At 41.1% G+C, this 20,045-nt stretch overlaps 1 protein-coding gene across 1 annotated transcript in view; it reads right to left on the minus strand.

The window, feature by feature from the left end:
• Window positions 1–20,045, minus strand: part of PLEKHH2 (pleckstrin homology, MyTH4 and FERM domain containing H2) — a 111,198-nt gene that overhangs the window by 77,664 nt on the left and 13,489 nt on the right. The window contains exons 3-4 of the mRNA XM_002709902.5: window positions 14,724–14,786; window positions 640–789 (exon numbers count right to left, since the gene is read on the minus strand). Coding sequence (XP_002709948.1) covers window positions 640–789; window positions 14,724–14,786 — 213 coding nt within the window. The remainder of the gene's footprint in view (window positions 1–639; window positions 790–14,723; window positions 14,787–20,045) is intronic.

Raw genomic sequence — 20,045 nt, forward strand, 5'->3', positions numbered from 1 at the left:
TCACAATGCAGGAAGTACTGGAGGTGGTAGAGAACTGAAATACACTGACCTAAAGAAACACTGACATTCCCCTTCCAGGAAAATGAAAAAAAAAAAATCGTTGAAAATAAACTATTTAACTTATTTAACAAATCAATTTTATAGTGGTCATAATTAAATTATGTTAACTATTTACGTTAATAACCCCAATGCAACTTCTTCCAAATTAAACTGTAAAATAAACTAAATTCTACACTTGATCCCAAATAGCTTAAAAACTGAGTACACATTTCTCAGCAAAAGAATTAGCATCAAACATAAATATTGAAAATACAATGTTCTATAAACATCTCCAACACCCTCACAATCTAAAGCAAATTCAGCCATAAACATTTTATGGACATAGACGCTTGCTGATAACCAGAAGTTTCTAACATAAACCTAATTTGAATGTTAAGGAGCACTGTCACATTTTACCTTGGAATCACCCCAGACTTCAAGTAAATGCCATTTTACTAGCATGATACAATTCTACGGGTTGACCAAATAAGTAAGAATTTCTCCTATAAATTTAGAAATTTATGCTCTCTCTTTTTAATCTTTGTGTTTATGCACAAAGGAGTACACACAGAACTCTTTCATGATCAAATTCTTCCCAACCTGCTCATCGAGTTGCAGTTCCAAGTTTTGAATGATGTCATCTTTTTCCTGTATTACAGACTCCAGATCTTGACACTTTTTATATAACCTTGTCTCTGATTCACTGGTTTGAATATTAGCTGCTTTTAATTTCTCTTCCATAACTTGTACCTAAGTTCAGAGGATAAAAGTATTTAACATCATAGAATTAAATTTAGAATTTTACTTTAACTTTATACAGATTCCTAAAAGGTATCAAAATAGAAGGAAAGTACAACAAGATGCAAAATGCATTTAAGAATGATCAAATAAGATTGTTTCTCCAAATGGTCTTACCTTTGCAACATATGGGGTACATAAGAGGTTCTCAGAAAATTGGCATCATATAAAGTAATGGACATGTTTATTAGAGCAACAATAATATGCAAGATGTTTCTACAAGTATAGAAACAGAAATCTTTAGGTCTTTATTTTTTTCATATTTTAAACAAAGTAGGAATATAAAGTAGAGAAGATGGGTGATGACATAAGACTTATAATAGATGACCTGGTACAATAACACATTTCAGGAGGGAATGAAGAGAATCACATACCCAATGGAAAGGAAAAAGAAAACAAAAGAACCTGAAAGCCCCAAAGGATAAGACTCATAAAAAAATAAGAAGAATGAGAGTCTAGATGCAGTAAGACAGTGTGTGCTATGAGCCCTCATTGATTCATTCAATTAACAAATATTCACTGACTACTTGCCAATTGCCAGCCCAATTCCAGGCCTTAAGGAGGCACCAATGAATAACAAACCCAATAATCTCTGCTCACATAGAAATTACATTCCAGCGTGTGAAAGAGATTACAAATATAATAAACATGTAAAAATGCTACAGGACATTACACAGGTGATAAGAGTAATGAGGGCCGGCGCCGCAGCTCACTAGGCTAATCCTCCGCCTTGCAGCGCCGGCACACCGGGTTCTAGTCCCGGTCGGGGCGCCAGATTCTGTCCCGGTTGCCCCTCTTCCAGGCCAGCTCTCTGCTGTGGCCAGGGGGTGCAGTGGAGGATGGCCCAAGTGCTTGGGCCCTGCACCCCATGGGAGACCAGGATAAGTACCTGGCTCCTGCCATCAGATCAGCGCGGTGCGCCAGCCACAGTGTGCCGACCGCGGCGGCCATTGGAGCAAAGGAAGACCTTTCTCTCTGTCTCTCTCTCACTGTCCACTCTGCCTGTCAAAAAAAAAAAAAAAAAAAAAAAAAAAAAAAAAAAAAAAAAAAAAAAAAAGAGAGAGAGTAATGGGAAAAAGTAGAGCAGGGTAAAAGAGCTCAGGTGTGTGGCTGGAGGTGGAGGGATGTCTCAATTTTAATATCCAGGATGGAGCAGCTCTGCTTGGAGCTTCTGCAAAGCACATTGGAGCATATAAAATCTTGGAAGGGACTTCTTATAAGTGGACTTATAAGTCCACTCAATTCATAGTGAAATTTAGATTATATTGTTACCATTTTTCAGTTCTCATTTTTCTCTCACCTTTCTTCAAATCGCAAACCTGATCCTTGGTTATAATTGGTCTAGTGGACTGGAAGCCTCAGCAGAGACTTCATGAGAAGAACCAAATTAGGAAGGCATGAGATGTCGATGTCAGTAAGAAAATATGGAGTCTGTGTACTACTAGGCTTTGGGGCCAGCACTGTGGCATGGCAGGTAAAGCTGCTGCCTGCAACACCAGCATCCCATACGGGTGCTGGTTCAGTCCTAGCTGCTGCACTTCCAAACCAATTCCTTGCTAACAGCCTGGGAAAAGCAGAAAAAGATGGCCCAAGTGTCTGGGCCCCTGCCATCCACATGAGAGACCCAGATGAAGCTTCTGGCTTTGGCCTGGCCCAGCCTTGCCATTGCAACTACCTGGGGAGTGAACCAGTGGATGGAAGGTCTCTCTCTCTCTGCAACACTGACTTTCAAATAAATAAACAAATCTTAAAAAAAAAAAAAAGTGAGACTTTTATTCCAAATACTCTAAATAGGAAGAATATAATTTTAGTAATGGTTTAGGTTATGGGGCAAAGAAAAAAATATGAAAGCATTTGAGAAATTAAAGATGAAAAAAATTTAAACTATTAAAAATACCTCTGAAAAATTCAAATAATCCCTTATAGTTCAAAATATTTGACTAATGAGGGGGCTTTCAGAAGGAAGCTGTAAAGGTGAGTTTGGTTATACTTCTTTTTTTTTACCATGAATACCAGGTTTCATCTGTGGGTTCACTGTACAAATGCAAATTCAACTCAGAAGCCAAATTGGTTCTATTTAAATACCACTCACACAGCTGGAAACTACTAAAATAAAAGCAAATTCCCCCTCCCCCCCAAAAAAAGGACAAATGTATTCCACTATCCATTTTGCATTAGCTCATGGACATAGATCTGCATCAAAGATACTGTCATGGAAAACAACCCAAGCAGGACAGACAGCTGGAGAACAAGTAGCAAAGGCCGTCTGAAGTTGGAGTCAGCTGATGCACACAGGGCATCTGAAGCTGGGGAAGCTAGCAGAGAACAAAGCCCAAGTCCCACTTAGTCATTCTCCTTTGGGGACACAGTAACAGAACATAAACCTCAGGAAAACAGATGTAGCTGAATAAGAGCAGAAATAAATATTACCAGACCTACACCTGCAGTCTCCTGTTATGAAGTCACCGCAAGCCACCCTACTGGGTTACCATATAAAACTGTCCTGTTACTTTTTGGGAAAGGCCTATAATCCTAGAAAACTATGATTTGGAACTATTCTTTTTTCCCTGAAAAACGTGTTTAATTGGAAAGTTGTTCTCCCTCTCTGAATGAATGCTATAGAGCTCTTTGAATGCATTTTTACCATCTGACCCTTTTTCCATTTGACCATGACTTTTGCACAAACGAATTTCCCAGGCAAGAAAAATATTTCTAACCTCATCCCTCCCTCCCCACTGCAGGTAATCCAGATGGGACTCTGTGTTTTGAGTGCCGGTTAAAGGTTTCTATTTCTAAAAATAAGTTACAATAGCATGACAAAGATTCCTGATTGTCCCCAACTGAAAGGAAGAAAGGAGTTAAGAATATTTTGGGGCAGGCGCTGTGGCACAGTGCAATAACGCCCTGGCCTGAAGCACGTTACAGGTGACGGTTCGAGACCTGGCTGCTCCACTTCGGATCCAGCTCTCCGCTATGGCCTGGGAAAGCAGTGGAGGATGATCCAAGTCCTTGGGCCCCTGCACCGACGTGGGAGACCTGGAAGAAGCTCCTGACTCCTGGCTTCGGATCGGCGCAGCTCCGGCCATTGCAGCCATTTGGGGAGTGAACCAGCAGATGGAAGACCTCTCTCTCCTCTCTCTATGTAACTCCAACTTTCAAATAAATTAATAAATCTTTTAAAAAAGAATATTTTGAATCCCAAACTATTTGGGGAAAGTGACAAAATCTCTTAGGGAAAGTAGCCACAGGCAACCTACTTACTAACTGTTCCTGGTAGGACCAAGTTCCACAGGATTCACCAGTTTTCCTTGGTAATTAGCAAGAATAAGAGGTCTACAGAAAAGCTGGGAGGCCTACAGAAAAGCCAGTAGCCTTTTAAATATCTCACCACAACCACTTGGAAAATAGCCCAGTTCCTTTTCCATTCATTTAACCTGCGCCATGTAAGAATTTTAACTCCTGAGAGATGGGCCAATAACAAACATCTGTGAATTCAAATTGACTTAAATAAACTTTTGCAATTATCTATACACGGATCCCCTCCAGGGAGGAAGCTTCATGTTTTGCACCTCCTTTTCCCCTTTACTTCTGGGAGAGCCCTTCTCGTTACACCTGCACACTCAGCAAACTCCTCAGCCATTTCCCAAAAACCTTTTTGATCCAGAGGTTCCCAAGATCCTATTCAGCAAAAGGTTAACTCAGCAGTCTTGAGGTGCTTGCATCCTGCACATTTCCAAAGAAAGGACTGGATCTTGAACTGCTCCTGAGAGACCGCCACTGAGCCACCAGAATATCAGATGGACACCTGAGGTGTTGAGTCACGCAGAAAGTTAACACTGACAAAGTGATTACGGTGAACGCTTGTTTCTGTTCACCTGAGGCCCTGGGCCATGCTGGATCAGTTTGACTGCTGGGGGTCTGGGGACTGAGTAACTAAGGTCAGCCTTGTGGGTACTCCAGGCCTATATTTCTGGCCCCCAATAAAAATCCTGGATCCCAGGGCCCAGGTGCGCATCCATGCTTGGCAATACGTCCTACGTGTTGTCACACATCATTGATGGGAGGAGTAAGCAGAGCCTCCTACAACTCTTCTGCAAGAAGACAACTGGAGGCTCCTTCCTGATTTCTCCTGGATACTGTCCTATGTACCTCTTGCCTTTGCTGATGTTAATGTGCCTTTTCACTGTAATCAACCACAACCAAGAAGATAGAAGCTTTTCTATGGCCTGTGAGTCCTTTCAGCAAGTCATGGTCTCCAGGCTCCAGACACCGCTTCCAGTGCTATTTTTCATGATCCTGCCCAAACTGGAGAAAGCAGGAACTGCAAATATTACTGCCATGGTAATTATCCATATTGCTATTTCCTTCCTCCCACTTCTAACCTCATCCCTCCCTCCCTTGGTTACTAGAAGTAACCAAGACACGCTTATTTTTGAGTGAGGGTTGAAAGTTTCTGTTTTTCTATATAAGTTGCAATGGCATGACTAAGATTCCTGATTGCTCCCAACTAAAATGAAGAAATGAATAATTAGGAATATTTTGAATCCCAAACTACTTTCCAGTTACTTGAAATTTATTGCAAATCAGTTAATCACTCTAATCACATTTTAACACAAATATTTTGTGTATGAAGTAGGATCCTTCTTGGTGAAGGCAAAAATATAAAATCTCTAAGTAAATTTGCTTTCCATGTAATGAAGGCAGGCTTCATATAGAAAATCATTACAAAGCCTGGAATTAGGATGATGAGCAGTAACAATTTATTAGGAATCAAAACTGACTTCAATACTAACAACCAACTTTACAGAAATACAGAAAGGAAGACTAGTCCACATATTAGTATGGGCAGAGAGAACTTTATTTTTTTTTAAAGATTTATTTTATTTATTCGAAAGACAGAGTTACAGAGAGAGGTAGAGATGGTGGTGGTGGTGGTGGGGTCTTCCATCCACTGGTTTACTCCCCAAATGGCCACAATGGCCAGAGCTGAGCTGATCCAAAGCCAGGAGCCAGGAGTTTCTTCCAGGTCTCTTACATGGGTGCAAGGACCCAAGGACTTGGACCAGCCTCCACTGCTTTCCCAGGTGCATTGGCAGGGAACTGGATTTGGAAGTGGAGCAGCCGGGACTCGAACCAGCGCCCATATGGGATGCTGGCAATGCAGGCCAGGGCTTTAACCCACTGTGCCATAGAACCGGCCCCCAGAGGGGACTTTAAATTCAGCTCCAACCATGTCCAAATCAAACATAGGCAAGTGAACAAGCCCTGCAGGTCAGAAAGAAAATATACCCTTCCACAATGGAAATTACCGCTCCCTCTTCAGTTAGTATAGATTAAGTACAATAAATTGTGGTAGTCACCTACTCAGACACTTGCAGGTCAGCATTTCTTAAAGGCACTATTTGCTGTTTTTCTGCCTCACAAGAGCCATCACAAGTAGACTGGGTTGCTTCTAAAACTTGCAGACAACAAAACGCGTGCTGCACAGTGCGGAGCATGCAGACAGCTCTTTATATCACGACAGAAAGAGAGGCGCTTGGCATAGAATGACAGAGAGCAACACAAGCATACCAGTCTGTTCATGATTTACTGGTAATGACTGCCCTGTCACGGCTTTAAGTTGGGATAGCACTACCTGGTACTTTCAGCCAAAGAATATTAAAAAACAGGCATAGATCTTACAATTCCTAATGGTAGTTCTCCACCACCACAACTTAGTGAGGCTGCCTGTACGCCAGGCACTTGGCCTGCGCTGGAGTCAATCCTCCTAGCAGCTAACACTTACAGAGCACGTGTATGTGCCAGGGAATACAAGCAGTCCAAGCACTTCCCTCAAAGTAACCTATTAATATGCTGAAAATCCTACGAGATAGGCATTAGCTCGTACTATATTTTACAGATAGAGAGCTGAGGACCAAGTCAAAGACGTGCTAAGAGATGGAGGCAGATTTTCTTTGAACTGGGCCTTTTGGCCTGTTCTTAATTCCTGTGTCACAAGCCTCTACATAACACAGAGGCAATCAGCTCTGCAAATATTAAGATTTCTCATAAACAACAAAATCGAGTCTCAGGTTAAGAAACTTTTCCAGTTAAATAAGTGGTAGACTTTGAATTTAAATCTGGTTAAAATTTTAAGCAGAGAAATTCATTTTTATTTCTCTTTCAGTATACAAAGTACTTATCTTAACAACCTTTGGTCCCATAACTCTCTTATCTCTACTCCTCCTCCTCCTCAAAGAATAAAGGAAGAGGGAGAAGGGAAAAAAGGAGGAGAAAGAGTGGGAATTGAAGGAAAATGAACAGTTCATCTTAAATTCTGGATTATAATTCTATGTTGAGAACACTGGTAACGCTAATTGGAATAACTACACTCTAGGAGCCCTGGAGAAGAGGCAGGTTAGAATTCACCTTGATATCTGCCTTGTCCACAGTTTTCTGTACAACTTCCACAATTATCTTGGATTGGCCTTCTCTTATGTTATACCCTACATGCATCTTCTCCTGTCTTAGTAGACCCATTGGTAACATTTTACAATAATAATAATAATAATAATAATAAACTTGCTTATTTTTTATAGGCAGGGATCACTGAAAAATGTCAAAAGAAGCTCTTACTAAGATAAATTCGAACTAGAAATGGTATGTTTTGTGTACACTTCTCCATTAAGCCAATTATGAGAATTTAGATTAGTGTTCTTTTCCACATTAACTTAGCCAGAATGAAAAATGAAAAAGAATAATACCAAGCATTGGCGAAGTACAGGAGCAACTAGAATTCTCACAGACTGCCAGTAGTAATGCAACTCAGTACATTTACTCTGGAAAATCTCTTGACGACATCTGCTAAATTACACATTTTCCAACCTGTGACTCAATAATTCCACTCTTTGGTGTATACCTGAGAAAAATAAGAATACATAGGTACCAAACTATAACTACATGGATGTTTGTAGCAATTTATTCCTAAAAGCCTACAATTGAAATTTAATCATGTATCCATCAACAGGTAAATGGATAAAAATCATATTATATTCTTAATTAAATACTACTCAGCAGGGCCGGCGCCGCAGCTCACTAGGCTAATCCTCTGCCTTGCGGCGCCGGCACACCGGGTTCTAGTCCCGGTCGGGGCGCCAGATTCTGTCCCGGTTGCCCCTCTTCCAGGCCAGCTCTCTGCTGTGGCCCAGGAGTGCAGTGGAGGATGGCCCAAGTACTTGGGCCATGCACCCCATGGGAGACCAGGAGAAGCACCTGGCTCCTGCCATTGGATCAGTGCAGTGGGCCGGCCGCAGCGCGCCAGCCACGGCGGCCATTGGAGAGTGAACCAACGGCAAAAAGAAGACCTTTCTCTCTGTCTCTCTCTCTCACTGTCCACTCTGCCTGTCAAAAAAAAAGAAAAAAAAAAAAAAACTACTCAGCAATAGAAAGGAACCAACTAGTGATACATACACATAACATGGATGAATTTCATAGATCTGATATTGAAAAAAAGAGCCAGAATACAGAGAAACCTCATACATGGGGTCTCCAAGAAGCTAATGAAAATGTAGCTATGAAAAAACTGGGGCCAGCGCTGTAGCGTAGCGGGTAAAGCCGTCGCCTGCAGTGCCGGCTTCCCATATGGCCGACGGTTCTAGTCTCGGCTGCTCTGCTTCCAATCCAGCTCTCTGCTATAGCCTGGGAACACAGTAGAAGGTGGCGCAAGACCTTGGACCCCTGCGCCTGTGTGGGAGACCCAGAAGAAGCTCCTGGCTCCTAGCTTCGGATCGGCACAGCTAAAGCTGTTGTGGTCAACCGGGGAGTGAACTATAGGATGGAAGACCTCTCCCTCTGTGTAACTCTGCCTTTCAAATAAATAAATAAATCTTTAAAAAAAAAAAAAGAAAAAAGAAAAAACTATGCACAGATTTCAATTTTTTTCACCAAAATAAACTTATCTTTTAATTTAATTTCCCACAAACCTGTTGAAGTACCTTCATGCATCAAGAAGATGTGAGGATACTGGTTCCTATTGGCAAAGACAGAGGTACTGAGGAATAGGGAAGAATTGGGGAATCTTCAGGGGGATGAAATGGCTCTCTATATCTCACTCCAGGGTCAGTTATAAACACTTATACTAAGATTTCTAAGTTCACTACACTTTACTATTATTTACATTATATCTTGATTTTTAAAAGGTAGAAGCCAGCATTGTGGCATAGTGGGTAAAGCCACTGCCTATAACACCAGCATCCCATACAGGTGCCAGTTTGAGTTCCAGCTGCTCCACTTCTGATCTAGCTTCCTGCTACTGGAAAGCAGTGGACGATGGCCCAAGTGCTTGGGCCGCTGCCACCCATGTGGGAGACCTGGAAGAAGCTTCTGGCTCCTGGCTTTGGCTTGGCCCAGTGCTGGCTATTGCGGCCATTTGGGGAGTAAACCAGCAGATAGAAGATCTTTCTCTCTCTATGTCTCCCTCTCTGTCTTTATAACTCTTTAAATAAATAAATAAATAAGTCTTTTTTCAAAAGTATTAACCTTAAACATACTATGGTACATTTATACAATGAAGTTTTGCTCAGTACTGAAAAATGAACTATCAAGCCATGAAAAATCTTAGAGGAATCTTAATGCATATTACTAGGAAGAGAAAAAGTCAATCTGAAAAGGCTACAAACTGTATGATTCTAACAATATGGTATTCAGAAAAAGGTAAAGCTATGGAGACAGTAAAAATATCAATTGTTCCTAGGGACTTTGGGTGAGAGAGACTTTTATTTCTTAAATTTTTTAAAAATTTATTTATTTGACAGGTAGAGGTGCAGATAGTGAGAGGGAGAGACAGGAAAAGGTCTTCCATCTGCTGGTTTACTCCCCAGATGACCACAATGGCTGGAGCTGGGCCAATCCAAAGCCAGGAGCCAAGAGCCTCCTCTAGGTCTCCCACACAGGTGCAGGGGTCCAACCACTTGGGCCATCCTCCACTGCTTTCCCAGGCCATAGCAGAAAGCTGGATCGGAAGAGGAACAGCCAGGACTAGAACCAGTGCCCATATACGTTGCTGGCACTGCAGACAGAGGATTAACCTACAGTGTCACATCGCCGATCCCCAGAGAGATGTTTAGTAGTAAAACTACTTTATATGATACTGTAGTAATCACTATTATGTCATTATACATTTTTCAAAACCCACAGAATACAAAACACCAAGAGCGAACAACAACGTAATCTGATGCATCCATCTTGGCTCACCAGTTGTAATAAATGCACCACCCTGCTGTGGAATGTTGACAGCGGAGAAGGTCTAAGTGTGTGCGTGGTGAGATAAGGTATATGAGAACCCTGCACTTTCTGTACAATTTTGCCAAAGCCAGGAGCCAGGAGCTTCATCTAGGTCTCCCATGTGAGTGGCAGGGACCCAAACACTTGGGTCATCTTCCACTGCTTTTTCCAGGCCATTAGCAGGGAACTAGATCAGAAATAGAGCAGGTGGGACATAAACAGGTGCCCATATGGGTCGCCAGCATTGCAGGTGGAAGCTTCATCCAACACACCACAATGACAGCCCCAAAAGTCTGTTTTTTAACAAAAGGAATGAATTCCCTGGTGAAATAACTGGTCTAAGCAGGATCATGAATGACTACTAACAACACAACAAAAGAGGTATCCAGATGTTGTATGCCACCTGACGGAACTGCACAATACCATATAAGAAGTCACCTTAAAAAACAAAAGAGAAAGAGAAACAGTGAGAGAAAAGGGGAAAATGCCAAATTTCAGGCTCTAACTATATTGCACAGGAAATATATAGGCAGACAAATATGTTAAATAACCATAGGGGTGCAATCAACAAATCCAGAACATGGACAGCTTTAGAGCACAAGTTACCACAACTTGTTCTATAAATAAATTGAAAAAAAAAATGGAAAGGGACCATATAATATTAAAAAAGTTTAAGAATCAAATGAAGTATGTTGATTTAGTTTGGATCCTAACTTAAACACAAATATAAATGTATCATAATATAAACATACATTATATAAAATATACTGATACAAATCCATATATAAATAAATATGAGTATATTTGTATTATAAATACATAATTATACATAAAAATAAAAATTTAATACAGGCACTCAAATACATGTACATGCATGTTCATAGAAGCACTAGTCACAACAGCCCAAAAGCAGAAGCAATTCAAACGCCCATCAATAGATGAATGGATAAACATACTGTGGGTATACACACTACACCATGGGTGAACTTTAAAAACTTTCTGATAAATGAAATAATTCAGACACAAAAAGATCATACATTGTATGAAGCCATTTGTATGAAATGCCCAGAACAGGCAAATCCACAGGGACAAAAAGTAGATTAGTGGTTGCCCGGGGCTGCGGGGAGGAAGGGAACTAAATGCTTAAATAGAGTTACGGTTTCCTTACGGAGCTGATGGAAACTCTAGAACTAGACAGAGGTGGCGACTGCACAGCACTGCGAGCTGTTCACTCTAAAATGGTTAATTTCATCTCATGTGAATTTCACTTCAAGTAAAAAACAAAAACCGGAGGCAATTATGAGCTATTTGGGGAAGTTTGGCTAGATTTTTGATATATTGAAGAATTTTTAGTAATTTTTCGTGTGATGATGTTGCTGTTATGATTTTTAAAGAGTTTATGTTTAGACTTCTTGCTGTAATTTCATTCATCAATTTCATTCATGAGCAAAATTATATGTCTGGATTTGTTTCAAAATAATTTAGTGTGAGGAGTACTGGGGAGAAAAAGTGGGTGGAGGTATAGACATGTTGAATAAGACCTTGACTATGACCTAACTTGACTAATTGCTGAGGTTGGTGATGGAGGTCCATGTGTACTATTTTTTCTACTCATAGGTAGTTGAAGTTTTGCATAATAAGATTTAATATTTCTTTTTCAATTATAATTATGAAAATCAAGAATTATGCTACACTGGGCTTATCTCAAATTATTTAGCCATCCAAACAATCTACTGTAAAATCTTTCAGGGAAGAAAAAAGATTTGGTAGTACTCAAGTCAATGTTTATTTTTATTTGTTTGAGAGGCAGCAAGAAGGAGGCAGACAGAGATTTCCCATCTGTTGATTCACTTCCCAAATGCCTGAAACAACTGGGGCTGGACCAGACTGAAGTCAGGAGCTAGAAATCCAGTCCAGGTCTCCCACGTGGTTGGCAGGGACCCAGCTTCTTGAGTCATTACCTGCTGCCTCCAGAGTGTGCATTAGCGGAAGCTGGAATCACAGGTGGAGCGAAGACTCTAACACAGGAACTCTAATACGGGGTGAGGGTGTCCCAACTGGCAGCTTAACTGCTAAGCCAAATTCCATGCTAGTACTCAGTTTAAAGGAAGAAACATGACAAATTTAGAGGAAGTAGGAGAAATTTAATACACACTTCTTGGAAGAAATAATTTTTTATGTAAGGCTTTTGGAATTCTTGATTCAACTGAATGTGACATATCTTTTTTTTTTTTTTTTTTTTAAGATTTACCTATTTATTGAAAGGCAGGATTACAGAGAGGCAGAGGCTGGTTCACTCCCCAGATGGCTACAATGGCCACAGCTGCACCGATCTGAAGCCAGGAGCCAGGAGCTTCTTCTGGGTCTCTCACACAGGTGCAGGGGCCCAAGGACATGGGCCATTTTCCACTGCCTTCCCAGGCCATAGCAGAGAGCTGGATTGGAAGTGGAGCAGCCAGGACTGAAACCGGTATTCATCTGGGATGCCAGCACTGCAGGAGGCAGCCTCACTCACTATGCCACAGCACCGGCCCCATGACAGATCTTTTTACAAAAGGAGAAGCTATGGATTTTTGGATCATTACTCCAAGGCTGGGTGGACCCATCTAAAGAATTAAGTTTACTGCTGAAAAGACTCAGCAAGGGTTAAGTGATTTACCAAAATATCATTTATAAACAAACCAGGCTGGTGTTTTGGGATAATGGGTTAAGCTGCCACCTGTGACACTGGTATCTCATATGAGCCACACGTCAAGTCCTGGCTGTTCTACTTCCAATCCCACTCCTTGCTAATGCACCTGGGAAAGCAGTGGAAGATGGCCCAAGTGGTTGAGCCCTTGCACCCACATAGGAGACCAGGATGGAGTTCCAGGCTCCTTGCTTCAGCCTGGCTCGGCCTTGGCCATGGTAGCCATTTGAAGAATGAACCAGCAGATGGACATCCCTCTCTCTCTGTAACTCTGCCTTTCAAATAAATAAATCTTTAAAAATTAAAATAAAAATAAAAGCAGATGTTTGGTATAGCAGTTACGATGCTACTTGTGACAACTGCATCCCACGTAGGAGTGCCTGGGTCTCACTCTCAGCTCCACTTCTAACTTCTAACTTCCTGCTAATGCCCACCTTGGGAGGCAGCAGGTGATGGCCTGAGTAATTGGGTCCCTGCCACACACAAGGGAAACTAGGACTGAGTTCCATCCTCACGGCTTCAAACAGTCCAGGCTGTTGCAGGCTTTGGGGACTGAACCAGTGGATGGCAGCTCTCTCTGTCGCTCTGCCTTTCAAATATAAATAAATACATACTTTTTTTTTTTTTTTTTTTTTTTTTTTGACAGGCAGAGTGGACAGAGAGAGAGACAGAGAGAGAAAGGTCTTCCTTTTTGCCGCTGGTTCACCCTCCAATGGCCGCCGCTGCAGCCGGCGCACCGCGCTGATCCTGGCAGGAGCCAGGATCCAGGTGCTTTTCCTGGTCTCCCATGGGGTGCAGGGCCCAAGCACCTGGGCCATCCTCCACTGCACTCCCTGGCCATAGCAGAGAGCTGGCCTGGAAGAGGGGCAACCGGGACAGAATCCGGCGCCCCAACCGGGACTAGAACCCGGTGTGCCGGCGCCGCAAGGTGGAGGATTAGCCTATTGAGCCACGGCGCCGGCTAAATACATACTTTTAAAAACCCAGACAGTATGAAAAAAAGACAGAGGATAAAAAGATTCCTTATTCTACAATTCAAACAAATTTGAATTACAATTTGGGGGTGTTTTCTCTCAGCTTTATCTTTTGTTTTTTAACTTCTTTTTTTTTTAAGATTTATTTTATTTATTTGAAAGGCAGAGTTACAGATAGAGATACAGCCAGAAAGAGAGAAAGGTCTTCCATCCACTGGTTCACTCCCCAAATCACTGCAACGGCCAGAGCTGAGCTGATCTGGAGCCAGGAGTGAGGAGCTTCTGGGTCTCCCATGTGGGTGCAGGGTCCCAAGCACTTGGGCCATCTTCCACTGCTTTCGCAGGCCATAGCAGAGAGCTGGATTGGAAGTGGAACAGCTGGGACTCAAACCAGCATCTATAATGGGATGCCTGTGCTGCAGGCTGGGGCTTTAACCTGCTGCGTCACAGCACCAGCCCCATTGTTTTTTAACTTTTTAATGTTCAATTTTTCTCACCCATAACTGTTAACATATGAAGTATAAAACTTTACATATTTTTTCTAACATAACTAAGAATTTTTGCATATTAATTATATATCCTTGGAAAAAAGACCTTTAATGGTTGTTTGATATTTCACGGAGTTGATATATTTTCTTTATTCATTCCACTATAAAATGGCATTCATATTTTTTCCAACTCTTTATTACTATAAATAAAGCTGCTATGAACATAGTTTTACATATATCAATTATGATTAGGATTATCATAAATCATTCGATTTCCTCAGAAGATAAAACTTCCTAACTGGAAGCCTCCTTTTCTCCTTGAAAATTTGCTGATGGGCAAAGAAAAGTGAGACTCTCCATCTTCTCTGTGGATGAAGTTCAAGAACAACCAAAATGATGTAGAGTTGGACTGATGACTATTTTGGACAAAATAATCTTTAAATGGATAGAGGCAGAAATAAAAATATACTCTACCTGTTGAAAAGCTTTTTCTGCTTGACGTTCAGCATCAATAACTTGTCTCTCAAGCTGTTGCATCTGTAAAGTTAGGAAACATAAAAAGTGTAAAAATTCATATTTCTCTTTTGGACAAAACTTAAATCTCACAATGTCATCTATTTCTTTAAGAATACCTAAAGCAGTCTGTCAGATACAAGTAACATGCAATCATCACATTAAAGACTCTTTGCATATATAAAAATTGATCAAGCAGAACACCAAAGTTGTGATATTTTAATACAATGTAATCATATATTACAGAGGAATATTCATCCATAGGTTTTGTCTTCATTGGATTGGAAGCTAGCAATTACTGATCAACCCATATTAACAACAATAAATTAAATCTAAGAGAATTGTAAAATTCAAGGGTCATATTTGACATATCGATAAAAAAGCCACAAAGGTATCAGAGAAATCGGGTATTCTCATAAATTCCACAAGTATGTTTAAATCAAAACTGGGCCACTTTATATTCTTATGGATGGAAAGAGTACAAAAGAGGCTTTGATTAAACACACACACAAACATTAAAATGAATAATATAAGTAAAACGTGTGAGCTCTAAAATGCAGCCAATGCTTTAACATAAAGGATGTATACAGGTGTTGGATACACAATCCATGAGGTGCAACTCAGTTTTGCCTGGGGTTATGTCCTGGGTTTTGACAGCCGTGTTTGGCCAGATTGACAGAGGACACAGAGCTCAAACTCAAGACCACAAGCACCAGCCCCTTGGCCCAGCTCACATTCCAGAAGAGGCAAGCATGGAGCTCAGGAAAAGGGCTCCTGTTGCCCATATCATCCTCGGGGAAACAGAACCTGAACGCTGTGGGATTGCACTGAAAGAGACTTGGACCAGACACTGGGACCAAGCACGGCTCTCCAGTACTGAAGGCTGTTGGATAAGGAAAGAAATGACAAGTGAGGAAATGACAGATGAGGAAAGTTTATGGCTACCTCTTTGAAAAGACGGGTTCTTCCTTGCACTTCCTACTACACTTGGGGCCACTGAAATTTTCATGCACTTTTCTCCAGGGCCACACTGTTACATCCGGAGACCTGAAATATGTGGCTGTGCAGGGAGGAATTGTCTTAAGTATGGAGGGGATGAGAAGCCTTAACAGACTTCTCCATGGCTCTAAATACTATGCTGCAGATCAGAGTGTGATCCTGAAGTTACCCTCAAACTGTCTGAAATACACATGCATTTTTGCAGAAAATGCAGAGGATTAAGAAGGAAAGAGATCTCAGTAATACAAAGCCAATCATATAGCTTATTCAGGAAGCAATGCCTAGTAACCCTTGGCAAGTAGTAAAAGGCTGCTGTGCAGATATGGTTATAAGAATTTTAAAGGACTAACTCCCCAAAAAGATGGAAGCTTTGAAGAATGGCCTGTGCTGGCTAACAGATTTTGCACATCGTTTCACTGATACATGGTTTTCTCACCTCCAGGTGATTCAGAAACGGCCTGGGGGTTGACAAATACTAGAATTGGGCTGTCAAAGGGCACTTGGAATGCAGCTAGTGCAAATCAAGCTAGTGTAAAAGTCACACGTCGCTCAATACAGATATTATCATAAAACAGTACAAAAACACAAAAATCTCTGTAACTTTTCATATTGACACTTGAAATGATAATGAAAAAAAGTTGCCTTAACTATATTATTAAAAATTAGTTTCACCTACTTCTTACTCATTTTATGAACATGTCTATTAGAAAATTTTAATTATATATGTGGCTCACATATTTATATTGGATAAAAGCACAGAACATCCACTGTTACCACCTATGGCAATTCAACTGCCTGTCCACAGAAAAGCATTTTTTTTAAAAGATTTATTAATTTATTTGAAAGAGTTACACAGAGAGAGGAAGAGACAGAGAGATCTCCCATCCACTGATTCACTCCCCAGATGGCTGCAACAGCCAGGGCTGGCTGGGCCAAGCAGAAGCCAAAAGCCAGAGCTTCATCTGGGTCTCCCATATGGAGGCAGGAGCCCAAGCTCTTGGGCCATCTGCTACTGCTTTCCCAGGCCAGTAGTAGGGGGCTGGAAATGGAGCAGCTGGGACATGAACCGGCACCCATATGGGATGCTGCATCACAGACGTTGACTTCACCTGCTATGCCACAACGCCAGCGCAGGAGAGCATTTCTACAAATATCATTTATTGCAGGAATCTAGGATCTAGAAGAGGGCTCACAAGCTCGGATATGTAAATAGCTGTTTCTCAAGTGCATTCTCTGAACTTTATATCATCTTTAATTTTTGTGAAAAATACTTCAAATGTTTAAATGAGCAGGTAATTGTTATTGGAAAGCATTTTGTTGAGTTCGTGTTTAGACTATGTCACCATATAGAAGCAACTGGACAAGTATTATGTCTCTTGGGTGTCTCTAGGATATTTCTTAAACCCAAAAGCCAGCTGGCAGACATGTGGTAATATCACATTCTTCCACTGCTGGCAATACCCTGACAGCTGTCACCCCTGTAACATAACTAGATTCTATTTTCAGGGGAATTTTTGCACTTCTGGAGCCCTACCCTTTTGCATATTATTGAGATTGCCAGGAGAAACAATTTTGCTTAAAAAAAATTGTCACTGAAAAAATAGCTTTTTATTCATCTTTTTTGCTGTCAGCTTTCAATTTTTTTAAATATTTATTTATTTATTTGAAAGTCAGAGTTACACAGAGAGAGGAGAGGCAGAGAGAGACAGAGAGGTCTTCCATCCGCTGGTTCACTCTCCAGTTGGCCGCAATGGCCAGAGCTGCGCTGATCTGACGCCAGGAGCCAGGAGCTTCTTCTGGGTCTCCCACGTGGGTGAAGGGGGCCAAGGAATTGGGCCACCTTCCACTGCTTTCCCAGGCCATAGCAGAGATCTGGATCAGAAGTGGGGCAGCCAGGACTCGAACCGGCACCCATATGGGATGCCAGCACTACAGTTGACGGCTTTACCCGCTATGCCACATCACCAGCCTCTTCAATTTTTTTTTTTTTTTTATTTGACAGGTAGAGTTATAGACAGTGAGAGGGAGAGACAGAGAGAAAAGTCTTCCTTCCATTGGTTCATTCCCCAAACGGCCGCCATGGCCAGCGCTGCGCTCATCCTAAGCGAGGATCCAAGTGCTTTTTCCTGGTCTCCTATGCCGGTACAGGGGCCCGAGCACCTGGGCCATCCTTCACTGCCCTCCAAGCCACAGCAGAGAGCTGGACTGGAAGAGGAGCAACCAGAACTAGAACCAGTGCCCATATGGGATGCCGACACCACAGGTGGAAGATTAACCAAGTGAGCCATGGCTCCGGCCCCCCTTCAATTTTGTTTTAATTTATTTTTATTTATTTGAAAGGCAAAGTTACAGAGAGAGGGAGAGGCAGAGAGAAAGAGAGAGATCTTTCATCTGCTGGTTCACTCCTCAAATGGCCAAAATGGCCGGGACTGGGCCAGCCAGAGCCAGGATCCAGAAGTTTCTTCTGGGTCTCGCACATGGGTGCAGGGGTCCAGGCACTTGGGCCATTTTCCTCTGCTTTCCCAGGAGCATCAGCAGGGAGTTGGAACAGAAGTAAAGCAGGCGGTACTCAAAAAAGTGCCCATATTGGATGCTGGCACTGCAGGCTGGGGCTTTAACTCTCTGTACCACATTGCCAGCCCCACAAAATGGTTTTCTTAAGAGGACTCTCCAAATATCTGATTTGTCCTTCTATAAAGTTTGGATTATAGTGGTATTAGGAAAGTGAACCAATGGATGAAAGAGCTCTGTTTGTCCATCTATCCGTCTGTCTCTGCCTCTCAATAAGTAAGAAAATAGTAAGTAAATAAAATTATAACAGCAAATAAATAAATAAATAAAATTAAAGACCTAGTGGAGAGTAATGTATTGAGCTGAAAATAGTGGGTATTAATGGAAAATATGTAGCTCTTACTGTGAACCAATTCCCTGAAACCTTTTTTATCCCATGCCAACTGTCTAGCAGCAAAGTGTTTACTTTCTGCTATAAAATCGAAAAACTCTTCACTTTCCAAATGGAATACATTTTTGGACTACTTTAACAACTGTGGGTTTTATGAGCTCACCACCTAAACGACAGTCTCCCACCCGCTCACCCTGAAGCAAAAGTGAACAGTTGACCAGCCCTGGCTAATTATACACAATTGCCAGTCAACTTTATAGATGTCCCATTCTTAAACACGAGCACAAATAGACCACCAAAGATCATCAGACATTTGAGAAAAGCTCAGGACCTGCAATAATTAATTAAAATGGAAAAATAATCACAAAGGAAAAAAAGATAATTCAGGGAACAGAAGGAAACTTTGAAAAAAATTCAAACTAATGTTTAGGAACCAGGAACTTTCAAATACATTATTTCACAGTCCTACCATGAGACAGAAATTGTTATTCCCAACCTAAAGATTAGGAAATTAACATTAAGAATGAGTATGCCTGGTGCAGATTTGTGCTCCTAGACAGTGGCACAACTGGGAAGTCGGTCTTCAGATTCAAATTCTCTAGTACTCTTTTCATTGAACCATAGCTGCTCTACTATTATAAACTACACATACAGTTATAGTTACACAGAACCATATAAAAATCAGTCCCAAAATACAGAACCACAGAATTCTTAGCTGGAAAGCATTTGTCTTTATTTCTGTCTTCAGTCTGCTATTCTTTCAGCCTAGGAATCTTACTGTTAACTGAAAAATCATATTGACATTCCTTATAGGAAGAATTTTAAGTTGCATGTTTTCAGTAAACCTATCACAGAAAGAAACAGAGAGATGGAGAGATAACCAGACAAGGCTAAATTCTAACAAAATTCTCCCACCGGATAGGAAGAAGGTATGTACTCACTCTCCAGGTGTTAGGTGTATTATTTGCTCACACAAAAATGATTGAAGCAGGCATAATGAATACTATGTAACAGAAATTCAATAAATGCATTTGAACAAATGAATGAAAGAGCAAAATGAATAAATCAAGGCTTTAACTCTTTCCCAAAAATTATTTTAAAGTAAGGATAAACTAAAGAGAAACCACACTACATTTGCACAATGTATATAACAGATCATAAATACAGACCACTTCACATTGATAAAAATACACATTAGCATACCCAATAAAGTCTCAGAATACTTTAAAGCCAGCTTAAACATAAGAATAGTCTGAAAGTAGTACAATGATCTTAAATGATTATTTTTATAGGCATTTAAGCTGGAAAATCATTATATAAAATACTCAGAAAAGCAATGCAGGACATATTCGTGTAAGTTTTTACTTTTACAGTGTGAACTA

Source organism: Oryctolagus cuniculus, chromosome 2 (genome assembly GCF_964237555.1).
Source record: "Oryctolagus cuniculus chromosome 2, mOryCun1.1, whole genome shotgun sequence".
In the NCBI taxonomy this organism is placed as follows: domain Eukaryota; kingdom Metazoa; phylum Chordata; class Mammalia; order Lagomorpha; family Leporidae; genus Oryctolagus; species Oryctolagus cuniculus.